General features: G+C 43.5%; 2 protein-coding genes and 1 non-coding gene across 7 annotated transcripts in view; 2 read left to right on the forward strand and 1 right to left on the reverse strand.

Moving 5' to 3' along the window:
- The window catches only part of PREPL (prolyl endopeptidase like), a 28848-nt gene extending 5977 nt beyond the window's left edge, over window positions 1-22871 (reverse strand). Inside the window, exons 1-10 of one of the 4 annotated variants that reach the window (XM_069954663.1) lie at window positions 22729-22871; window positions 19945-20146; window positions 15652-15780; window positions 15084-15150; window positions 12755-12958; window positions 11571-11694; window positions 10289-10505; window positions 7990-8175; window positions 1418-1615; window positions 342-517 (exon numbers count right to left, since the gene is read on the reverse strand). In XM_069954663.1, the coding sequence (XP_069810764.1) occupies window positions 342-517; window positions 1418-1615; window positions 7990-8175; window positions 10289-10505; window positions 11571-11694; window positions 12755-12958; window positions 15084-15150; window positions 15652-15780; window positions 19945-20109 (1466 nt within the window). In that variant the 5' untranslated portion in view covers window positions 20110-20146; window positions 22729-22871. Of the gene's footprint in view, window positions 1-341; window positions 518-1417; window positions 1616-7989; window positions 8176-10288; window positions 10506-11570; window positions 11695-12754; window positions 12959-15083; window positions 15151-15651; window positions 15781-19944; window positions 20175-22728 lie in introns of all 4 variants that reach the window. The other 3 variants (XM_069954662.1, XM_069954664.1, XM_069954665.1) reach the window with 3 other exon arrangements.
- On the forward strand, window positions 11299-11491 carry LOC138774640 (U2 spliceosomal RNA). The gene has a single exon (XR_011360353.1). It is a non-coding gene; the product is annotated as a U2 spliceosomal RNA (small nuclear RNA).
- The window catches only part of CAMKMT (calmodulin-lysine N-methyltransferase), a 373175-nt gene continuing 371535 nt past the window's right edge, over window positions 22837-24476 (forward strand). For both annotated transcript variants that reach the window (XM_069954667.1, XM_069954666.1), the window contains exon 1: window positions 22837-23079. In XM_069954667.1, the coding sequence (XP_069810768.1) occupies window positions 22939-23079 (141 nt within the window). In that variant the 5' untranslated portion in view covers window positions 22837-22938. The remainder of the gene's footprint in view (window positions 23080-24476) is intronic.

Genomic DNA, 24476 nt, shown 5'->3' on the forward strand with positions numbered 1-24476 from the left:
TCTCCTCACTCCCCCTTCCATCACTCTCCCTGCTTGATTGACAGCTGGAGGCACTGCCGTTTCCAAATCTCGTACATGTGGACAACTTGTATGCACAGCACAGGAATGAGATTGGCAAGTAGGGTTCTGCTTCCACAGTAGATGATTGTCAATTGAGCATGGACAAGGATGGGAGGGGGAGCAAGCAGGCATTACAGCCTTCAGCAGTTCAGGGGCATTTTTCTATGGTAAGTTATAGAAGTACAGACATATGAAAGGTACAATGTGTCTCTTTGATCTAACATGAATGGCAGCTGACAGATACATATTCATACACTTTACTCCCATAGTCTGCACATTACCTTACGTGACAATAGGCCAATATCCAGCCGTCCTCAACCAGCATTCTCTTCTCAGGCTTAAAGCTCATATTCAGGTCCATGCCATAGGCCCCATAGACATGAACTAGTAAAGGTCTCTCTTGGAGCTCACACTCTGCTTTATAGAAAACAGTGATCGGCACCAAAGTCCCATCCTGCTAAAAGAAAATAACAGGTCATAAGTAGGGAGGAGCGAACCTTAAGCCCACCAGCTGTTGCAAAACTACAATACCCATCATGCCTGGACAGCTAGATAAGAATAACTAGAAGCAAAAAATTTTTTAACCCTTGTTATGACTAGGGATGAGAGAAGCGGCCGAGGTTGGGGTTTGTATGAACCTGAACTATCGGCTTCTGATTCCCGCTGTCTGCCCGCTCCGTGGAGAGGGTGGATACAACCTGAGGACCGCCTAGAAAAATGGGATACAGCCTATGGCTATGGCTGTATCCCAGTTTTCCAGGCGGTCCCCGGCCGCTTCGCTCATCCCTAGTCATAAGGGTTAAATCTCCAATGTGATCACAGAAATCATATCACTGGGTCAATATTTTTTTTTATTTTTTTTTTGCTTCTACTCATTCTTATCTAGCTGTCCAGGCATGATGGGTATTGTAGTTTTGCAACAGCTGGAGGGCTTAAGGTTCCCCACCCCTGCTGTAGATGGTCTGACCACTTGGAAACCACCCCCCCCCATTCAGGGGTCCCTTGTTTTGCGTGAAATGAGCGAGAGTACACATGACCAACAATTGCAACGCTGATTAAGGGCCTGTTCACAATACGGATTCGTCGCTGAGATTCCACCTGGAATCCCTCCTGCTATGTCTATGAATGGGAGGGCTTGCGTGCCTCCACTCTTAAAATTGACATGTCAATTCATTGAGCAGAGAGCAGAGGTGCGTGAGCCCTCCCATTCAAAGACATAGCAGGAGGGATTCGGCGCTGAGTCCGCAGATGGAGGTTCCCGAAAGAATATGTAGAGTGAACGGGCCCTTAATGCGGGAACACTTTCTGTAAAGTTTCAGTCATTTTTGGGACCCTGGTCAACAGGATGAATGCAGACCTTGCTCCTGGCATTCATTCGCACAATGTGGCAAGTCTTGCTTCTCTTGTAATCGGCCTCTACCGACAATCTGTTGTCGAGTGCAGAATAAGCAAAGACAACCGGGTGATGTACCGGAGACTCCAGGTAAAAGCGGACTGTGTCGGTCCTCTCCTCTGGGTGCCAGTCCGTGTGAAGTGCACAGGCCCACGATGGAAGCTGGAGAAAGAATAAGAATATAAGTGGGGGGAAAAAAAACGAAGCCATTTTATTTAGGAAAATTAATTGTTTTTCCCTCCATACAAAATCCCTGTCTACGTACGATAGATTTAATCTGGAAAGCTGTTTCACCTCAATTCATATGATAATTATATATACGGATATCAGAGCAAAAGAAAGCCTTACGCTCGCAGAACAAAACGCGGGTTGACAGAGGCAGAGCGTAAATGGTTCACTGCACTCAACTTGTTAATAACCTTTTTATTTAAACACTATAATGAAATTCAATCACTATTTCAATTAAAAAGCAAAACTATGAAACAAGTCGTGATTTTCTTGTCAAATTAAATTTGCTCCGTGAAGTGATATTTAAAGTCACATTTCATCTACAAAAACAGTAAAAACGTCGACTCTTCTACCTACTGAAAGCAGAAAGGCTGCCAGTGTGCGGCGGGGTCAGGCAGCTCCCGCTATTCATCTGTTTCTAGGCCTGTCATTGTGATCTGTTGTCCTTAAAGTGCCCCTACACTCACATAAAAAACTTATATAGTACCAGGAGGTCATTCTGAGCCATATAGATTAAACGTAATTCCGGTCTCCTGAAACAGTGCCTCATTTGTTTGAAGGTGTATCTGGTACTGCAGCTCAGTCCTATTCATTTGACTGGGGTAAAATGTAGAGCTCTGAACCTTATAAGGTTATGTTCACACATAGTATTTTTCAACTAAAACCTGGAGTGGGTTGAAAACACAGAAAGGCTATGTTCACACACTGTTGAGACTGAGTGGATGGCCGCCATTTAATGACCAAAAAATTACCATTATTTGACATTAAATGGTGGCTATTCACTCAATTTCAACAGTGTTTCGAAATAGCCTTTCTGTGTTTTCAATCCACTCCTGATTTTGGTTGAAAATACTGTGTGTGAACATAGCCTAAAAATGTTGTGAAATTACTAGCAAAGCTAAAATGTTTCGGGGCCCAAATCTAGTGATTGGCGCTAAATGATTTCATTGTTTCCGGCTGAACAGTGCAAGATTATATACAGTGGTCCCTCAACATACGATATTAACTGGTTCCAGGACGACCATTGTTTGTTGAAACCATTGTATGTGGAGACCAAAACTCTTTGGAAAACTGGTAATTGGTTCTAAATGCTCCAAAATGAAAAAAAAAATAAAAAAAATTTAAATTTAAAGGAAAATAAGCAGCTAACTAATATGGATACAGCAAGTCCTTACATTCACCAGTCAGAAGGAGCTACAAGAGACTCTAAATTTCTTTCTATGTAAAGGACTGAATTGTTTTCAGGTCCTATACAGATCTCACGGGGTCCCAGAAAAATAAAATGAAGCCGCCCTCACCTGATGCCCAAAGGAGCAACTCATCCTGGCCCAGGAACATTCTGTTACAGGACATATAGTATCACATTGTACTATAGAGAGGAGATACCAGACAACCAACCAGTGCATGCATTTCACAAACACTGGGGTTTTACCAGTAAAATGGCCACTTTTATTGGTCGATCAGCTAGTTTTTTTTCTACATTTTCCGCAGATCTGGACTGTCTGTAGCATTGTAGGTTGAGTCTGGTCTCAAGTTACGATGTTCCAGAAAATAACACTGTATTTTGAAAATATTGTATCTTGAGGCCATTGAGGTATTACTGTACATGGTTTAACTCTGCCGAAATGATTTGCAACTGAATTTGGTAAAAAATCTAATTTGTTACAAATTTTACAAAAAAAAAATCAATTCTACAAATCCAAAAACTCTCCAAATTAGTTTTAAATAAATTGCAATGACGGTGGTTGCTACCAGCCAAACTAGTCTATCGTGACCCATAATGGCATTCTGCTACTGTAAACTCTGCAGTGGATGAACGTAAAAATCTTTAGTGTTATACACTACTTTTCCACTGCACCCAACATAACTTAGGTTCAAACTAAATTGAAAAGTCTATTTTACTGTCGGACATGAAACAAATTTCAGAGAATTTCAGCCAGGGACAAAGAAAATAACATTTAACAGGGTATTCTGCACTTTTGTTAATGTTCTCCCATAAAATTACATTAAGTTTAATAATAGTGGACCTAATTTACTAAGGTGTTCCTGGCAGCAAACTGTCAAGTTTTTGTCCATTTTTAGTGGACTGAAAAGTTAACCAAAGGTGTGCGACACAATTTGTCCAAAACCCCGTCCAAAAGTGGGTGTGTCCTTTAAAACCCGCCACCCAAGATTTACTAAGCAAACCGTCCTTTTTTTTTAAGGCTTTCTATTGTAAAAAACAGTCACTTCTAGTGTGGAGGGATGGTTGGGTTTTAGGTTTGTCCTGTGAAAAAACGTCTAGATTTACATAGGGCATGTGCCACATTATTTACTCTGAGCAGTTCAAGTCTGTCTTGTCTTTGCAAAATGGACTAGCAATTTACTGAGGGATCAGCTTACATACTGCCCGTAGAAATCTATGGAGAGAGGAGTAGGGGCTCATGCACATGTTCTGTGTTGGTATGGTAATTGATACGAACATGTAATTTATAATCAGTAATAAAATTAGTTTTTTTTTTAAGCATTCTAATATTAAAAAATACAAAATATATTTAAAGGGGTACTCCAGCAAAAATGTTCACTCTCTCAAATCAACAGAAAGTTATACAGATTTCTAAATTACTCCTATTTAAAAATCTTAAGCCTTTCAGTACTTATCAGCTGCTGTATGCCCTGCAGGAAGTGGTGTATTATTTTCAGTCTGACACGGTTCTCTCTGCCGCCACCTCTATCCATGTCAAGAACTGTCTAGAGCAGGAGAGGTTTTCTATGGGGATTTGCTGCTACTCTGGACAGTTCCTGACATGGACAGAGGGGGCAGCAGAGAGCGCTGTGTCAGACTGGAGAGAATACACCACTTCCTGCAGGACTGAATGACTGGAGATTTTTAATTAGAAGCAAATTTGAGATCTATATAACTTTCTGACACCAGATGATTTGAAAAAAAAAAAATAATAATAATTTTTTTTACGAGAGTACTCCTTTAAAGAGTTAAGGCATTCCAGCGATAACTTTACTTAATTTTTTTCTTCAATTTTTTTTTTCCTAAAAGAAAAATGATCAATCACAGCTGCTTTTCTAAGAGCTTCTGCTCCCCCCGACTCCTGCTCGGCCAATCGCTGACGGAGAGGTCCTGTGGAGTAAAATTTTACCTAAACTTTATAAAAGAGTTATGCACTTTTTATGAACTTTTTTTTTTTTACTATTCTACTACACTAAAGAAAAAGGCAACCAAAGGTGAGAATCACGCACTCTACAGATTTCAACTAATACACGTTTCTCTGGTTAAGCGGAGTTGCCCTTTAACATTTCTTTCTCCCTCGGTGCAGACACAGATGACATTTGTTTCAGATAGACCCGGCTTATTCTCCATCCGAGCGTTCTGAAAATGAGAAATACGTGGAACAATAATCTACCGTCAACCACTATCATTTTTGAGTAAAGTAATGCTTTTAGGGGGTAAAATGTGGCTTCTGAAAATATTCCATTCCCGTTAAATAACATTATATTCAGCAAGTAATTCTATTCAGTCCTATTATTTCCCTCTCTCCGTCTCTGATTATACGCCCTTGGCCGACTCGCTCTTGTAATCTAGCCAGTTTGATTCCAGCTAGCGATCTCGTGCTACAGGTTGGCTCTTTAGCATTTAGTCACTTGAAATTGGTGCCTTGGATCGGGGAGCTGAAGAAAAAAAACCATTGAGCAACACAATAACCCTTTTCTTGGCACATGTACACTTGGTGGTTTGTAGCTATTATGTGTAGGATTCTCAAGGCAGGAAGGAAAGAAAAAAAAATAGAAATCAGTATTCATTCTCTGCAAGCTGCTGAAAGGCCAGAATTTCCATTCTTCCTGCTCTCCTAAACATAACAATTCAAACAAATAAAAAAAAAAAATAAGAAAAAAAAACTAAAAATTGGGACTGCACCACTGCAAATACAGTCAGTTTGATTACATTCTTTTCAGATTTTTTTTGTAAGATTTATTAAAAAAAAAAAAAAAAAAAAAGAGGGAACATTTGAAGTAACAGAAGGAAGGGAAAAAAAATACACACATCAATGAACGCAGATATTGCAGTAGTCTGTGGATTCATTCAGGGAGGAAGATTAGAACGGCCACACCAAAATGACACTTTAGAAATTGGCTGTAAATATATCAGCTCTGGTGTAAGGAGGGAATAAGGTGTCTGTTATAGGCTATGTTCACACAACATTTGTTCAGCTCCGTTTAAAATTACATCCGTTATTTTGAGTCTAAAATAACGGACGTCATTTAGCTGTCTGGCCTCCCCTTAGTGCAATGACTGGTGTTTGAACATTATTTTAGTTTGGAATTACTAATTGCCCTTTGGGTGCGGCTTAATTGAAAAGTCCATTGAATTTAAGAGTAAGGGCCCTTTTACACAGAAAGATTATCTGACAGATTATCTGCCAAAGATTTGAAGCCAAAGCCAGGACTGGATTTGAAAAGAGGAGAAATCTCAGGCTTTCATGTATGACCTGATCTCTGTTTATAGTCTGTTCCTGGTTTTGGCTTCAAATCTTTGGCAGATAATCTGTCAGATAATCTTGCTGTGTAAAAGGGCCCTAATGGTGCATTTAGACAGGCAGATTTATCTAACAGATTTTGGAAGCCAAAGCCAGGAATGGATTTGAAAAGGAGAAATCTTAGTCTTTCCTTTATGACCCATTCCCTGCTTATGGTCTGTTTCTGGCTTTGGCTTCAAAAATCTGTCAGATAAATCTGCCTGTGTAAAACGCACCATAAAAGTGGAGAAAGAATAGTGGAAAAAGAAAAACTGTGTGTGAACAACTAATAAAAAACGTCCGCTGTTTGCAAAAGACGCCCGGAAATAAATGTTCATGTTCATTATTTTGATGTCCGCGGTAAAAACGTCCGTTATTCAAAGCATTGTGTGCATTGGACGTCTGTCTTTCCATTAACTTCAATGCATTGCCATTGCAGTCAGTTAAATTGCGGCAAAAACTGACTTAAAAAAACTTTAAAATATCAAATTCGGACACCTTTTCTCTATTTTTGACGTTGTGTGAACATAGCCATAGAATGCACAAATGCACTGGCCCAGATTTAGTCTCCTGTAAACTTAGGCTTGACAGTCTAATTGTCAAAATGTATTATGCCGCTTGATAAAAATCGATCAAATTCTTAAATGTTTTAATGCTTCAGAATTCTTGCATATCTTTGAAGCACTGAGTTGCATCTTAAAATGCAACATTTTAAAACGGTCTGATAAATAAACATATATAAGTAAATAAATGTATTCCACTAAATTCCTAGAGGTGATAGTCAGCTAAATTCCTGGCTATAGTGCTCAGCAGGAGTTTTTTTAAAATATATAATTTCAGTACTGCCTAAAAGGTAATATTTTTTTTTAAATTAACATTTCATAACTATAATATGGTACTCTAACTCCATACCGTACTCTAACTCTAGCACCATACACAAGCTTAGATGCTGCACATTTGATATATACCTGAACAAAACTTGTCCATCTCTTTTCTGCTATAAAATAGCTTTATTTCATTGGTGGACAGTGTCGCCTTTATGGCAGCACTTTAAAGCACACCTTCAGGTATCACTATTTTTTTTCATTACATAACGTGTATATGACAATTTGTTTTATTAGTTACCCTCCTTTGCAGGATGCATATCTAACATTAGTTGCCCCTGAGCTAGTGGGTGTATCCTAACCTCTGATGTCATCTATACCCTACACACACACACAAACAAATCAGGGGATCCTGCTCCCCTAAATCTCTATATCTATATAACACACCCTCCGAAGCAGCATGTAGGACATTATTAGGCAATATTGGGCAGTGTAAGTAGTGAATTCAGCCCTGGGTTGAAATATAATATATCTCTCTGTACTTTCCTCTCTCCGTCAGCTGTCCCCTACTCCTCCCTGGACTTGGGCAGCATATCATCTGATCCGTGAGTTATCTGAATTGTGAGTGTGATCAATGTAGGTGACAGAGGGAGATAAAGTGGAGGAGAGAAAATAGACTTTTTTTTAACTGATAAGATATATTACAGTTCCTATATTGGCTGGTACTAGTGATTTATCAAAAGTTTGTTGAAAGTTGAAACACTGTCCACTTATTAGAGAAACCTCCGTCATGTTCACAGACCTGAAACTATTAATTTAATAAAAAAAGTAAGTGGTCTTTTCCTGAGTAGGTAGTGCACCCACGTAATTATTTGCAGGTAATTTGGCATAATTTGTACCAAAACTGCCCAAAAGCCACAGAGAACCAGTAAACAAAACTACAACCATTGATCTGTACAGGGAACACACACTATACCTTCACAGAGCAAGTAACCGTCTCACTGGAAAGAGAGGTCACGGCCACAGACAGCTCATTGTTCTGCTTTAGGAAGAGAACACAATGATCCTGTAACATCTCCATGTCCAATAATCTGGATTTAGCAGGTAGCTGGTATATGGGCTTCCACTGCTGTATATCGCTGGTTAGCGGAGCCTTCATTAACTGCACCATAAACCAAGAAACATCAGGTTAGATATACAGTCACTGGAAATATAGCTTTATACACATATATATAGACAGTATACACACACACATATACATACACACACAAATACATACACACACATATACACACACACACACACATACACACATACACACATACATACACAGAGATAACATTTTATTAAAAGGGGTTATCCAGCTTTAGAAAAACATGGCCACTCTCTTCCACAGACAGCACCACTCTTGTCTCCAGTTTGGGTGAAGGTTTTGCATCATAGCTCCATTGAAGTAAATGGAGCCTAATTGTAAACCACACTTGACCTGGAGACAAGAGCAGTGTTGTCTCTGGAAGAAAGTGGCCATGTTTTTCTTACCCTGGATAAACCCTTTAACAAGACAACAGTGGAGTCCCGTGCAGCTCCGCTACCAAAAGTATACTGGATGCAAGCATTAGTGCCCACAAACAACAAGCTCTGAAGCCTCTTCAAACCACTGGCTGGCAGGGGTGCCGCACCACAACAATCTGAGATTGATGACCTTTCCAGATGAAAGGACATCAATTTTAAATGTTGGATAGTCCCTTTAAGTTTTACATACACTGTCTCCCCCTTTTTGCATTCTGACTTCTCTACTAAGGTGTAAAGTGTACATTTTGAAGTTTTCACACCATATTTTATATCATGTGTCATTATGTTTTTTTCCAGTAAAAGGTGATCTTTTATCATCTGCAGATTGTGCTATCTGGGCGGAGCTTCACGGCCAAAGTGCCACTTAGCCCCACCCACAACTGCACCATTTGCCCCACCCCGTGACATCATAGGCGCATAGGCCTAGACCTTTAGGCTGGCCTGTTCCAATGGCTGTAGAGACGTGGGGCCTATGTGTTGATGATATCATGGGGGCGGGACCAATAGTGGCTTTGTGGACGGGTCTAAGTGGCCTAGGTAGCACAATCCGCAGAAGATAAAAGATCACCTTTTACTGAAACAAGCACCATGATGTATGATATAAAATGTCAATGTCACTTTAAAACAATTGCTGTGTTTAGAATGTAATAGCTTGATGTTTGTTAAAGCGGTTGTTTCAAATCAACTGGTGCCAGAGATTTGTAATTTACTTCTATTAAAAAAATCTCTAAGTCATCCAGTACTTCTGTATGTCCTCCAGAAGGTGGTGTATTCTTTCCAGTCTGACACAGTGCTCTCTGCTGCCACCTCTGTCCATGTCAGGAACTGTCCAGAGCAGCAGCCAATCCCCATAGAAAACTTCTCCTTCTCTCCAGACCTAAAAGAACACACCACTTCCTGCAGGACATACAGCAGCTAATAAGTACTGGAAGACTTGAGATTTAATAGAAGTAATTTACAAATTTCTAGCACTTTCTGGCACCAGTTGATTTGAAAGAATTTTTTTTTTCTGAACTACCCCTTCAAAGCCACGTTTTCATACCATCAAAGTGGTATTCTGGCTTATCGACAGGATAGGGTATGTGTGATCGCAGGGGGATGGTAGAATGGCACGTGCACCGCCACTCCATTCACTGCCTATAAAGCTGATAGAGATAGCTGGCTATTACCATAGAGAACGAATAGAATGGCTGCACACGTGTCAACCTCCTGCCCCCATTCAGAACTAACCAGTTCTAGAGATCCCACACTTATCCACTACCATGTAGGTTAGGGGATTAGTTAGGCTGGGTTCACACTACGCTTTTGCAATCCGTTTTTTTGCAAAAAACTGATAGAAAAAACGGATGCAAGTGTGTGCATCTGTTTGGACCCGTTTTTCCATTGACTTCCATTAAAAAAAAAAAAAACGGATAAAAACGGATCAGTTTTTTTTTACGGAAACAGTAACGTGGTCGACCTCATTTTTGTGTCCGTCAAAAAAAAAAAATGGATCTTCTTTGGTCCTTTTTTTTTTTTTTTAATTGAAGTCAATGGAAAAACGGATCAAAACAGGTGCCATTAGAGATATCACCTGTATATAACTCTACACATCTTTTATTTAGTAATGTGCACCTCCGGCTTTGTTTGGGGAAGGAGTTTTGGCCAGAAAACACATTTTATGCATCTTTGTACGGTAGATCCACCGTGCAGCTATAAATCACCTTGTACTCCGCAGGCTCTCCGTACGTTGTGAGAATATAGAGCGAACCATCTCTGTGCTCCACGTGATAAATGACGCCAGGCAGCCGTCTCTGCACCAGGACAGGGGGCACGTAAGGGCAGCTGCAGTCTACCAGCCTGACTTCAGAGGACGTTTTACTGTTACAGTTAATGGTGAGAAAGCGGCGGTCTCTGGTGATATATAGGTCTACGAAAAACCTGAAAAGCATAGTAATTGTAGAGAAACAAAGTGAATGCGGCTTTTAGAACAAGACATGGAGGAATAACACTGGTCTTGTGCTTAAGGCAAACACTTAGCCCTCCAAGTCTCCCTCCAAGAATTCCCAATCAGACCCAAATTAGTTGTTTTTTTTTTTTTTTACAATGATGAGAAAAAAAGAAAATATTCATTATTCATGAAGAAGGAGGAGGAGGAGGGAGAAGGAGTGGTGAGGAGTGTTAAGAGTGCGGCACAAACGCTGAGCCACAACTCCTCGTTGACTCTTCATTAGGGTACATTCACACGTACCGGCTCGGCAGCGTATTTCTCGCTGCGAATTCTCAGCGAGACCCGCTGCGGATCCTGTAATGTGAAGCTGAATGGGTCCCATGGACGCGACCACCCCCCCGCGCCGCCGGCCTCAGCCCAGAGCATACATTACCTGCTCGGCACTGCGGTTGTGTGTGACGCTCCCACACACAGCCGCAGCGCCGAGCAGGTAATGTATACTCGGGGTCGGGGCTGCGGACGGGCAGGCAGCCAGCGTCGGGGGGGTGGTTAAAGGGGCCGTGTCCCATAGACGCAGCGGATGCACTGCACGTATGGGACCGATTCAGCTTCACATTACAGGATCCGCAGCGGATTCGGTACGTGTGAACGTACCCAAACAGTAGGAGACCACATATTGTGAGCAAAGGTAACATGCTCACAAGGGGACTGCAAACTACAGCACACTCATCACCTTGGGTAGGACCAGAGTGCTGACAGATTCCCTTTAAGGATGAAAATGTGATCACTTCATGGCCTTTTGGCTAAGATCACGTGTAGTATCTGTTCTAATCAGTTTGATATCTGATACGTCCTCTACATGGGGACTATATATTAAATGGATTTTTAGAACAAGGAGACGGCAAAAAAAAACTTGCTCTGTCCTCTCCAGGCATTGACCTGGTATTGCAGTGCTTCCAGGTTCAGTGGAAAAAAAAAAGGAAAATGTGGGAATTTTTATTAATTTATGCATTTTCTGTTTCGTGTTTGATTAAGAAAAATGTGCTGTAAATTACCTGGGATCCATTTCGTGATAAACCAGTCTTGTGCTACTTTCTCCGCTGAACTCTGTTGCATACACAGACCGGCACTGGAGATTATCTTGCATTATGTGGCATAGGATGCCGTCCGTAACCCACTCTGCAGAGACACCAATAGTGTCATCGCATAATGCACAGTAGAACCTTGCACTGTTTGTAACTAACTTGTCTATCCAATATGAACAGCTGATAAACATAATGATACAGTCAAAGCCAGGCCTTATGGTACTTTTACAAGGAGCGATAATTCGCCGGATCGCACGTTTAACGATTTCGAATGAATGATGTGTTTTTCATAATGATCAGCGTTTAGAAGGAACGATATATCGTATGGAAAAAACGTTTTGCGATCGCTTAAGCCTATCTCGCACATAAGGAAAATCGGTGAAAGACTGTTTACACTGAACAATCTGCGAATTTTTTGCGAACGACCAACGACTATTTGAGAACATGCTGAAAGATCAAAATGAACAATTTCTCGCTTGTCGCTTGATCGTTCGCTGTGTTTACACGGATCGTTACGATACGATCGTTATCGTGCAAATTCGAACCATTAGGGTCCTATCACATAGCCCGATCATAAATTGTAAACAAGCACCAATCTGCTAGGTCAGCGCTCTTTTACTTAGCTATTACACAGGCCAACTATCAGGTAGCAAGGGCTGCCTGGAGATAGTTAGCGAGACAGGCCGCAGCCAGTAACTGGTTGAGCAGCTGAGCTCAGTCAAAGACCAGAACAGAAGGCAGAGCTACAGACAGCGGGGGAAGGCCCCCGAGGACACCGGGGAACATGGTAAGGAGAGTTAATAGTTTATACTACACTCATCAGCCGTCTGACGTGCATCGCTACTACACGTAGCAATGCACGCCCGATGATTTTAGGTCTGGAACTAAAGAAATAATCAGCCAATGATCATTTAATTGGCTGATCGTTCTCTCTATCACATGGAGCGATAATCGGCTTCATTCGACTGTGTAATATGGCCCTTAGACTGTACATGTGTCAAAAAACACGCCCCTTGTGTTCTCTAATCGCCATGCAGGCTGCCTGGACTTTCAAAAATGCAATGGGGAATGGTTACAAATGCACGTCCGGATATAGCCTCAGAGATACAAAAAGAGGTTCATGCAGGCACCACAGTCACGACTGTTTCACTTACCACAACTAAATACGTTAGGTATATCGCATACTATTTGTGGTCGCCCTTTCACATTGACTACAATACAAATAGACTCCTCACGATCCAAGCCTTTCAGTGTGACAGCCAAATAAGTCTGAGCAGGAGAAACCCGGATGCGCTGGATTGCGTGATCCGGTAACCCGGCATCTTCAGGGGTGAACAGGACCTCCATGCTATCATCTCCTGTAAGGAAATCATACAGCACAGATTGATAAGTGTGAAATAACAGATCTCAAGAAAGATAGAAATCTAGGAAGAAAAGGTTATGGTAAAACTATATATCAATGCAGGATGGTGCAAAATTATGGCCTTAATATTCAGAATTAAGAGAATATGCAACATATCAAAGTTTTATCTAGACGATACAAAATGTGCAAAGTAATTTACATTGGGGACATGGCAGATGTCTCGTGGTAGTCAAGTTCTGTGCTGGTATGTCTTCAGATATGGAGTCCACTGTTTCTGTGATGCAATTTCTCCAGGTGTTCATATCCTATGGCATGGAGGGGGGGCAGATACCCTGAGTCCTTGATGTAGTTGCAGGGTGTTAGCTTTGCCAATCATGATGGCCACATTGGTGAAACATTGTTTCTACCTTCCAGTGGAATCTTATTCGGGGAAGAAACAAATAGAAGTGTGGAGGCACGCCATCCTGCTGACTATGTTCATTCAGAAGTCATTCTCATTTAACATGTCTAGTATGGAGTGGCCACTGTGAGTATCCATGGAAATATTAAAAAAATTTTATGCGCCACATAGAATTTGAGGCGCAGAACAACTAAAGTTGTGACAATTGCCGTAATCTTCCCACTGAGGTAAAAGCTAGCCTCAGTGCTGAACTTTGGCCCTGTTAGTCAATGCAAAAGTTATGGCGTTTCGGTTTGCACCTGTGGCAGCTTTAGCTCCGTACTAGTCGGCCTGGTCGACCCTCTAGGACTATGCTCATACGCGACTGAAATCCCGTTCACTGTGTCCTCCAAAGTTTTCAGCTCAACTGTTCAAACATTCTTTTTTTCATTCATGGTGCGTGATTTTGTTCGCTACTTTGCTGCATCGTTTCAATAACCCATCATAAAAGCTAAAAAAAAATTGCCATGTGTAAACACAGCTTTAAGTGTCACTGTCCTTTTTTTTTTTTTTTTTTTTGCAGAAATCAATAGTCCAGGTGATTTTAAGAATTAATTGGGTTTATTAGGCAAATATGCCATTATCTGCACTTTCCCCAGGTCCCCTCTCCTTTCTGTCACCTACTGCTCAGAATCAGGAAGTCCGATGCTGTCTGTTCTATGAAGAGGGGAGGAGGGAGATTAGTCACCAGCAGAGAACAAAGGATTACACAGCAGGGAGCCACTGAAAAACAGTATTCAGAGGTCAGTGCTGACGCAAGAGGAGAGAGCCTGGTGATGTAGCTGTAAATTAACTTTTTTGATGTCCTGTTTTGGTGCCTCATCTCCCTCCGCCCCTCCCCTCTCCATAGAGAACAATGAAGACAGGGGGAAGACCTTCAAACTGCTTTTTCTTGATAAAAATGCATTTTTCGGCTAATAAACCCAATTACAAAGTTGCTTAAAATCGTCTGTACTATTGATTTCTGCAAAAACTTTTTTAATGACAGTGACACTTTAAAGATTTGGCTGTCCTGTCACTGCTGACCTCCTTTTTGAAAATTCCAATGAACCAAAAGCTTTTCCTCGCTTAGATATCACACTCTAAGCAAACAAAGAAGAAGCGCACACAATCAATTTCTTTGCAAATGCTCTTAGGCCATGTAAATTTATTGTTTAGAAAACAGTTCCATGCGTAGATCAAAGCATCTACAGTAAGTAGATAGTGGCAGGGATTCGGCCGTGCGTCCGAAGATGACGTTTGGCACAAAATGGCGGACGGCCCTCGACACGGATCAGGTAATGTATAATGCACATCACACTTCCGGGTACACGGGCGGGGGTGGTGGGACACGGGAAGGGGGCGATTCACAGACATAACACACATTACAAAAGTTGTATAACTTTGTAATGTGTGTTATTCTGTGAATAATTTTTTAGTGCCGCACTACCCCTTTAAGAAACAAGATGCTGATTGAGAAGGACGGGAGGCATCGTACACATCTGAGTTTACCAACTTTTCTTAGTGGGAAAACCCTTTAAGTTCTGTAGAGAACTACAATAGGTTACCTTAGTATAGGTCTTTAAGGAAAACTGTAAGCATGTAAATTGTACACAATTCTTACAAGCATCACATTATTATGCAAAGAAATAGCCACAAGATAAAGAGGCAGAAATGGGATGAGTAAATGTAGTGACATTACCGATGCTTTCCTGAAAGCGACAGATACAGGAGTCCTCCTCAAAATATATGTAATCTCCGCACCTAATCTGAAAATAAAGATATATACAGATACATGGCAGTCAGAAGGATTGATAGAAACTATAGCCTGTACAACAATTGTTAGACAATTAAAATGTGTGTAGGATATACGTACAGTATGCATAATATACGTAGTTATGGTGGGTGTAGTCTGTAAGAGGTGTATGTACGGGGGATAAGGGTTACAATAATTTTATGCACACCCTGCAAATCTTGTGTTTCTCACTATTATCAGCAGGAGGTGGTGTATTCTTTCCAGTCTGACACAACGCTCTCTGCTGCCACCTCTGTCCATATCAGGAACTGTCCAGAGCAGGAGTAAATCCCCATAGAAAAGCTCTCCTGCTCTCCAGACTGGAAAGAATAAACCACTTCCTGCAGGGCATACAGCAACTGATAAGTACTGGAAGACTTGAGATTTTTAATAGAAGTAAATTACAAATCTCTGGAACCAGTTGATTTGAAAAAATAGTTTTTTGCTTTAATGAATATAAAAAATCTTCACACACTGTGCTGCGTTCTGTTTGTGGTGGATACTTGAGATGCATCTCCTCAAGCCGTTTCTTCAACGTTTCAGTCAGATCTCTGTAATTCGCACAGGCCACCTCCCAGCGTTTCCGCTCACAATCTAACATGCTCTGTAAAAAGTAATTATATTTGGTCATTGTTATAGTCAGAGTTATGTATACGCTCTAATAGTCAGTTTTGACTACATTGATACACTGGTGACAATGCTGTTCAGGAATGATGAGAATTTTAGTTCTGTCAAAGCTGGAGAGACACAGTGAAACCACTGGATGTCAATCACTTGATTTACCAAAAATGACTCCATTCCACAGAAAAACAGCATAGAAGTCTTGGTCACTAGGTGTCTCTTTCCTGCACTGGCTGTTAGGGTAAATATGTCTCTAGTAACGGCCTAAGGGCCCTATTCCACAGTAACCCCATTTGGCCCGATTCGGCCGATTATCGTTCGGTGAAATACAGAGAACGATCAGCCGATGATCGTTTCATCGGCTGATCGTTCATTTAGGGCCAGACCTAAAATCATCGTTCCTCCACCGCGCATCGCTACGGTTGAATAGCGGTGCGCGGCGGGCGACCGACGATTTGAGAAGAAGCAGCAGCATCATACATCATGCCTCTCCTCCGCTCCGTCTCATCCCCGGGTCCCCCGCGCTCTATCTTCTGAATGGCAGGTCAGCTGACAGGCCACACTCAGAAGATAGTGTGGCCTGTCAGCTGACCGGCCATTCAGAAGATAGAGCGCGGGGGACCCGGGGAGGAGACGGAACGGAGGACAAGCCAGGCAGCGAGGTAATGTATGATGCTGCAAGGGCTGCAAGGACATCGGTAACGATCTTCCTGTAGCCCTCGCTCAACGATCATCGGGCCGTGGAATAGGCCCAGTAAACAAGCAGCGATCTAGCAGATCACCGCTCGTTTACATCGTTGATCGGGCCCTCCTCGGCCCGTGGAATAGGACCCTAAGCGAGACAGATTACTGGCAGTGGGGGTGGTGCATACCATGTGCCACTGTATAAGAGGGGGAGTGAGAGAAAGCCGGGGCTCTGTACCCATTAGCCCCCAGACAATCTGGGCTGTCCATATACAAAGTCAAAGCAGGACTTACTGTAACCCTTTGCTTGCCTTGCAGCTGCTCTTTTCCCCCTTTCTACTTTGTAACCCCTTTTCATCCACATGCCAGCTATAGTAGTGTATTGCATAAATCATCCCAGCATAGTCCCACCTGGTTAGCACACAATCACCAGTGCTATGTCATGGCTTGGCAGAGGGGAGTATGTCATGTGCGATGCTATGGTTGGCTAAAGGAGTAAGCGGGGCAGTCCTGTGTGTGTACTACAAGCAGCTCTGGGCCAGTCCATTGAAATTGAGAGAATGATTAAAGGACAACTCCGGCGGGACACCCCCCCCCAAAAAAACACAGACACCATACTCACCATCCCTCCGGTGACGATCGCCACTCCATTCACCCGCCGTCCGCCTCACCGTCACCTGTGTCCGCCGTCCAGCGATGCCTCTTACTTCCGGGTCCATGGGAGAGAAAAGGCTACCAGCAGCCTTTATATTGGCTGGAGCGCATCACATGGCTTCCAGCAAGCTCAGCCAATCAGGGCTGAGGAAGCTGGAAGCCATGTGATGCGCTCCAGCCAATGAAAAGGCTGCTGGTGCGCATGTGCACCAGCAGCCTTTTCTCTCCCATTCACTTTCAATGAAGACGCTGAGGAGGAAGACGACCCGGACCGCCCCCCGACACTGACGTCATCGTCACCAGATGCCGCCCGGGAGAAGAGGACCGTGACGATCGTAATAGGTAATGTATACATTCTTTAACTTCCGGGGGGGGGGGGGGGGCCGACCAGGCATTTAACCACATTACAAAGTTATATAACTTTGTAATGTGTGTTAAATAAGCCAAATTTTTTTTTTCGTGGGAGTTGTCCTTTAAAAGCTGTGCACGATAGAGGAGGCTCTAAGGTACACTTTAAGGCTGGCTTCACACTACGTATATATCAGTCAGTATTGTGGTCCTCATATTGCAACCAAAACCAGGAGTGGATTAAAAACACAGAAAGGATCTGTTCACACAATGTTGAAATTGAGTGGATGGCCGCCAATTAATGGCAAATATTTGCTGTTATTTTAAAACAACGGCTGTTATATTGAAATAATGGCCGTTATTTACTGTTATATGGCGGCCATCCACTCAATTTCACCATTGTGTGAACAGATCCTTTCTGTGTTTTTAATTCACTCCTGGTTTTGGTTGCAATATGAGGTCCACAATACTGACTGAAATATACGTAGTGTGAACCCAGCCTAAAGGAGTATTCTCCGCAATTTTTTTTTTTTGCATTAATACGTTGCCCACCCATAGTTTTCCATCTTTACAATATCAATTCCTTATGGATTCTGCACAGATTTGCTGTTATCTAGATGCATTTACCCCACTAAACGCATAGAATCATCAACTCTCGGTCCACTCCGACACTGCTCCATGCTCCCACCCTCCGTGTTGGGATCACGTGTCCTCCGTCTCTTCAGTGGGCTGAGTTAGTGCTTCTAACTCTTCCCACTGAAGTGAGGGAGGCAACAGAGCTGTTACTGATCACTGTCTTCTTCCCCCCAGGTCACCTGTGTGCCCGCCCCTGAGATCACCTGTGGCCCCCACATTGTACCCCCTAATTGTGTCCCCCAGCTCAACCGTGCCCCCCCCATGATTCACCCGAGGATCCCTCCGCCCCCGTGGCCCCCCTGCGATCCCACCTCTGAATAACCTCCTGCCTCAACTCTGCTATGTCACTGCCTCAGCTCAACTCTGCTATGACACTGCCTCACCTCAACTCTGCTATGTCACTGCTTCACCTCAACTCTGCTATGTCACTGCCTCACCTTAACTCTGCTATGTCACTGCCTCACTTCAACTCTTCTATATCTTGTGGATATCAGCTCTGCTAATCATGGACCAATCAGGCATAAGCATTACATGATGGTAGATGTAGTTTTCTGGCCAGCGCCATGTTGGATATAGATTGGCTTTTTTTAAAAAACTTGTAACTATGGAATGGAAGCAGCTAGAAAGACTGCTCAAAATACTCAGGGGGACTTGGTGAGTAAGACCAACTAGGTTTGGGATTTTATATTCTTAGCTCTTGGGGGGAATACCCCTTTAAAGCCAATATATGCATATGTATTTTTTTTTAATCCCAGGAACACATGATTAAAGGGGCTGTCCAAGGCCTCTTCTTCACATGATCTGACACTGGCGTGAGAAAGATGCATGAGACAAGACAATTCACACCCTAGTCAATGTAACACAGGTGACCAACTGCTGCCCACCAGCTGCTGAAAAACTACAATTTCCACCATGCATGGACAGCTAAACCTTTGGCCACTCAGGCATGATGGGTATTGTAGTTTTGCAACAGCTGGACATGACACATACAAAATAGGGGAGATTTATCAAACATGGTGTAGGGTGAAACTGCCTCAGTTGCCCCTAGCAACCAATCAGATTCCACCTTTCATTTTCCAATGAGTCTGTGAGGAATGACAAGTGGAATCTGATTGGTTGTTAGGGGCAACTGAGCCAGTTTTACTTTACACCATGTTTGATAAATCTCCTCCACTATGTCTTGACAACTGTCCCAATGGCATGTTGCTGCAGCACCTCTTAATCCTACAAAAGAGAAGTGCAGACGCACAGCCTACAGAGTGATACATGACCCTGCACTGTGGCTCAGTGGTTGGCACTGTTGCCAAACTTGCAGCATTGGGGTACTGGGATCAAATTGCACACAGGACAACATCTGGGACAATAATTTAGATTATGAGCCCATTTGTATACTGGATCCATCATTCTTGCCAGTCTGTTTAGAATGTGCCTGCACGGGGGAGGAATCTGTTTGTTGGCCCTCACCCTCTCTTGCTATTACCCTCCCCCTTCCTATTCATCTCCTCCCTTCCCTCCCCCTTATTTTCTCTTCCTCCCCTCTCCTCCTTCCTTCCTCTCCCCCTCCCACACCCTTACTCACTCCCCCTTATGCCTCTTACCTTTGTTGTTCTCTTTCCCCCTGTATTTTTGAAGGCAGGGCAGGTTCCCCTCTCTTGGGAACTTAAACTGGAAAATTGAGTGGGTTTGGGGTGGGGGTCGGAGACAAGCCTTCGAACCCTAGGGTTGTTTTGTTTCTTGGCTATACAAGTTATAAAAGAATATAAGCCCCAATGAGGACAGGGACATTGCTATAAAATATGTTATCATTTTATAAAGGAATTATTACCTGCCAGGAGCACATTCCTCGGAAAACTTTGTTTCTTGTCCAGTCTCTGTTCTGGCCAGTGGGGCCATTGCTCCAGGATGTGAACAGTTTTTGCTCTACTGCTCTAAGTCGGGTCCCGCGTCTGCAGAGGAGCCATGATGCTGAACTCACAAGTAACTTCTTCATTACCTCAGGTGTTCATGGCCAAATCCTCGAAGACTTGCTACAACAGTATCATAGATATGAACTTACTGGGGAGGAAGATATAAGTAGAGGTAATAGAGCGTACATCAGAAATAGATAAAATCAGAGCAAAGGAGAAGACGAGTTTCCTACTGAAATGAATTACATTTTATATTCCTGAGTGGGGTCACTTGCCTGGTTGGAGTCTGGTGCCTTGTTCTTGCAGCGGCATACAAGCCAGGGCTACACGACTCAGTGCTGAGTGCCGCTATTGTAGCCAGTAATAAGGAAGGCCAGTAGTGGATTATAATAGGGGCGTTTTGGGCGGCAGCCCGGGGCCCTGAGCTCCTGGGGGGCCCATGACCACCCAAAAAGACTTATACTTTCAATGGTGTACTGTCTCCTGGCTACACTTCTGCCATGATTTGCAAAAAATCACTGTTTTCTCATGGCAATTTTGCACAAATCAGGACATCATGACATTATCTATCCTGTACTATGAACGCCAGGCTAGTGCTGCCATAGTTACAGTGGGGTGGGGGGACCCAGGCTTGGTGAACAGCCCGGGGCCTATGGTAAAGTTAATCCGCCCCTGAGGAAGGCAATTACATAGAGATAAGAGATGAGCGAACTTTGAGCATATTCTGGTTTGTCCAAACCCAAACTCTTAGTATTTTATTACCAGTGGCTGAAGAAGTTGGCTGCAGCGCTTGGGAGTCCTGAAAAACATGGATACAGCCTATGGCCCATGGAGCTCATGGCATCCAACTTCTTCAGCCATCGGCAATGAAATGCAGAGAGGTCGGGTTCTGATGAACCCCGAACAGGTTTGAAGTTTAACTCTAGTAGCAATACACAGCTTGCTGCAGCCTCAATCCGTACGGCGTTCTGGAGACTGGCAGGTAATGGAAACTTGCAAGTTGCAACGTGATAGCGTTAAAGGGGTAGTGCCGCCATCTTGGGACAATGACGTAATCTTCAGGAGGCCGCTCCAGCCATCCCTCATGCCAGCCCCCCTCCAGTGCGTTATCAGCTGCTCAGCCGCGATTGGCTAAGCATAACTATGCTCAGCCAATTGCAGCTGATGATGCGCCAGAGGGGGGCCGGCATGTGGGACGGCTGGAGCGGCCTCCTGAAGATTACGTCATTGTCCCAAGATGGCGGCCAGGGTCTACAGTAATTTGGTAAGTAAAATGCACCACACATCCGGGGGGGGAGGACACGGGGAAGAGGGCCATTCACTTAAATAACACACATTACAAAGTTGTATAACTATACGGCCCTTTGTTATAATTATTTGTCTGCAAATCTGATTCAACTGTCCAGAATTGAGTAGTCACTGGTCCTATTAGAAGTGCAGTATCTGCCCCATTCAATATATTAGCATGTGCAATAGAGCCTCCAGAGAAAGAAAAAATATTCTAAAGAGCAATAGAAAATCTGTCCAACTCTGGGCAGTTCCTGACATGGACAGAGGTGGCAGCAGAGAGCACTGTGCCAGACTGAAAAGAATACACTACTTCCTGCAGGACATACAGCAGCTTATAAGTACTGTAAGACTTTAGATTTTTAAAAAGTAAATTACAAATCTGTTTAACTTCCTGACACCAGTTTTTCAAAGCCATGTTTCCACAGTACCCCTTTACTAGTACACACACACACCAGAGACAGGAGCTGTACTATTCTACTAAAAAAGCAGCCATGATCTTTTAAGCCTCACAGCTCTCAAAACAATGCAAGGGTGCGTTTACACAGAGAGACTTATCTGACAGATCATTGAAGCCAAAGCCAGGAATAGACTGTAAACAGAGAACAGGTCATAAAGGAAAGACTGAGATTTCTCCTCTTTTCAAATCCATTCCTGGCTTTGGCTTCAATAACCTGTCGGATAAATCTGTCTGTGTAAACTCACCCTAAGATTCTCCTTACAGCGCCACCTAAGGGTGCATGAAAACACTACAGAATGGCGACGGAAAACAAGTTGCGCATTCTGCAGCTCACACCTGCCGGCGGACTGATGCGGGCGTGCATAAGGGGTCAATGACACAGGCGGAGACGCGCCCGCCCGCATCAGTCCGCCGGCGGGCACGAGCTGCGGAATGCGCAACGAGTTTTCCGTCGCCATTCCATAGTGTGCACAGACCCTAACATGGTACGTAGTAATCATTAGGATTTATAGGAGGATCTTACACCCTGATATCCCTGTGTTACTCAATGCACCAAGCTCTTCTTTTTACTTGAAGTATTTTGCCTCCAAATACACGAACTGAATGGAAACATATGAACCTGTACAAGAGATCCAGGCAATGTTTGGGCATGTTCACACAGGGCTGATTTTATCATTGCCATTGATTTGGGAAAACCCGCAACAAAGCTGCAGAATACCTGCACTTCAGCCCTGTGCACATACAGACTTCATGGAAACTGGGGTAATAAGAGCTCAGCAATGAATACACGGAGTCGCAGTGGCTTCAGATACCGTTCCACTGCCGCACACTACGCTTATGTTTTTCTTTAGCAACGTAAATAATAAGACGCTGCGGATTTTCCACCAGCAAAGCACAGAGTGACCGGGAGCAGCTAACTAGCTGGAAGCTAAAGACAGTAAAGAGATCACAGTACCATAGTCATGTGCTACACACGTGGGTGAGGCGCCCTCTGATGACGTCAAACAAGCCAGACATCACTTTCCGGCATTTACCAAACCTTAGAGCGCTGATTGGTTAGTTATGGTAGGGGGCGTGGCCTGTAGCGGCTCGCGTGTTGTTTGTTTTCGGAAGCAGCCGGGTTGCATTTTGACAGGCGGGCGGCCAGAAAAAAAAAACGGAGACTATGGAGAGCGAGAGAGAACGGAGCCGGTGCCGGGGAGATGGAGCTGCAGCAATGAAAGACACAGTGATAAATGAGGAGGAGGAAACTGCCGGCAAGGGAGGACAGGGCGCCGCAAGAGCGCGCTGGAAAATGCTCGGGCAGGTAATGGAAGGTTCTGACGCTGCTGTGGTGTTTTGGCCCTTCCCGCTGCCTGTAGTGATTTCTTAAAGGGATAGCTCACCGTAAAATAGCTGTTCATAAAAGATTTAGGGAATAAATAAATAGTCTTTTATAATGTAGTTGAACATAAATACGGTGATTATGAGTAATAAATCAGTCAGGTTTTGGATAATAAAGGAGAAACCCACATCCATTAACCCTACCAGACAGCATACAGTGGATTCCTTTACCGCTTCATTCCCATATAAGGAAGAATTAAGATAAGACTGCTTGTTTGTATTGCTGGGAGCCGCTTGCGGATATAAGGGCCTTGCATGGAAAATGGGCTTAGTCCCTAAAGGACGATTGTTATCTCTATAGTACTAAAAGGTGATTGTTTTCAGCTGATAAATATACGGCACTGGTGAGCAGGGGTGGAGCTTTAATACAGATGTGAGCAGGGGTGGAGCTTTAATACAGATGTGAGCAGGGGTGGAGCTTTAATACAGATGTGAGCAGGGGTGGAGCTTTAATACAGATGTGAGAAGGGGTGGAGCTTGGCAGCAGTAAGATGAAATCAGGGGTGGAGTCAGAGTGCAGTCAGCTGCAGGCCAGATGGGAGTAGATAGGGGAAAAGGGAATTTTTCCTGGACAACCTCTTAAAAGTGACTGTAGCACCAGGCCCAGGCTGAAGCACTGGAGGCGGCCCACCCACCCTTAGTGGGAGGAAACCCTAGCCCCTCTATGATAGGGTTCCATTGATTCTAATGGAGTCACGTCATGGCTGGGGTTTCTTCCCACTAAGGGTGGGTCAACCGCCTCCAGTACTTCAGCCTGGGCCTGGTGATACAGTAACTTTAAGGCTTATTTTAAGTTTTGCATATGGATCTGCGTAGCTGGAAAATAGAGCTTTAAAGGGGTTATCCAGCGCTTTAAAAACATGGCCACTTTTGCACCACTCTTGTCTCCAGTTGGGTGGGGCTTTGAAACTCAGCTGCATTAAAGTGACTGTACCACCAAGCCCAGGCTAAAGCACTGGAGGCGGCCCGACCCACCCTTAACTCCAGCCCCTCCATGACGTGACTCCCACTAGAATCAATGGAACCCTATCATAGAGGGGCAGGGGTTTCCTCCCACTAAGGGTGGGTCGGCTGCCTCCAGTGATTCTGCCAGGGCCTGGTGGTACAGTCACTTTAACCTTTTGAGGACCAGGCCTAAAATGACCCAGTGGACTGCCTAAATTTTGATCTTTGCGCTTTCGTTTTTCCCTCCTCCCCTTCTAAGAGCTCCAGCACTTTCAGTTTTCTATCTACAAGCCATGTAAGTGCTTGTTTGTTACAGGAATAGTTGTACTGTGTAATGGCGTCTTTCATTCTACCATAACATGTATGATGGAATCC

Source organism: Dendropsophus ebraccatus, chromosome 15, assembly GCF_027789765.1.
Source record: "Dendropsophus ebraccatus isolate aDenEbr1 chromosome 15, aDenEbr1.pat, whole genome shotgun sequence".
Taxonomy (NCBI): domain Eukaryota; kingdom Metazoa; phylum Chordata; class Amphibia; order Anura; family Hylidae; genus Dendropsophus; species Dendropsophus ebraccatus.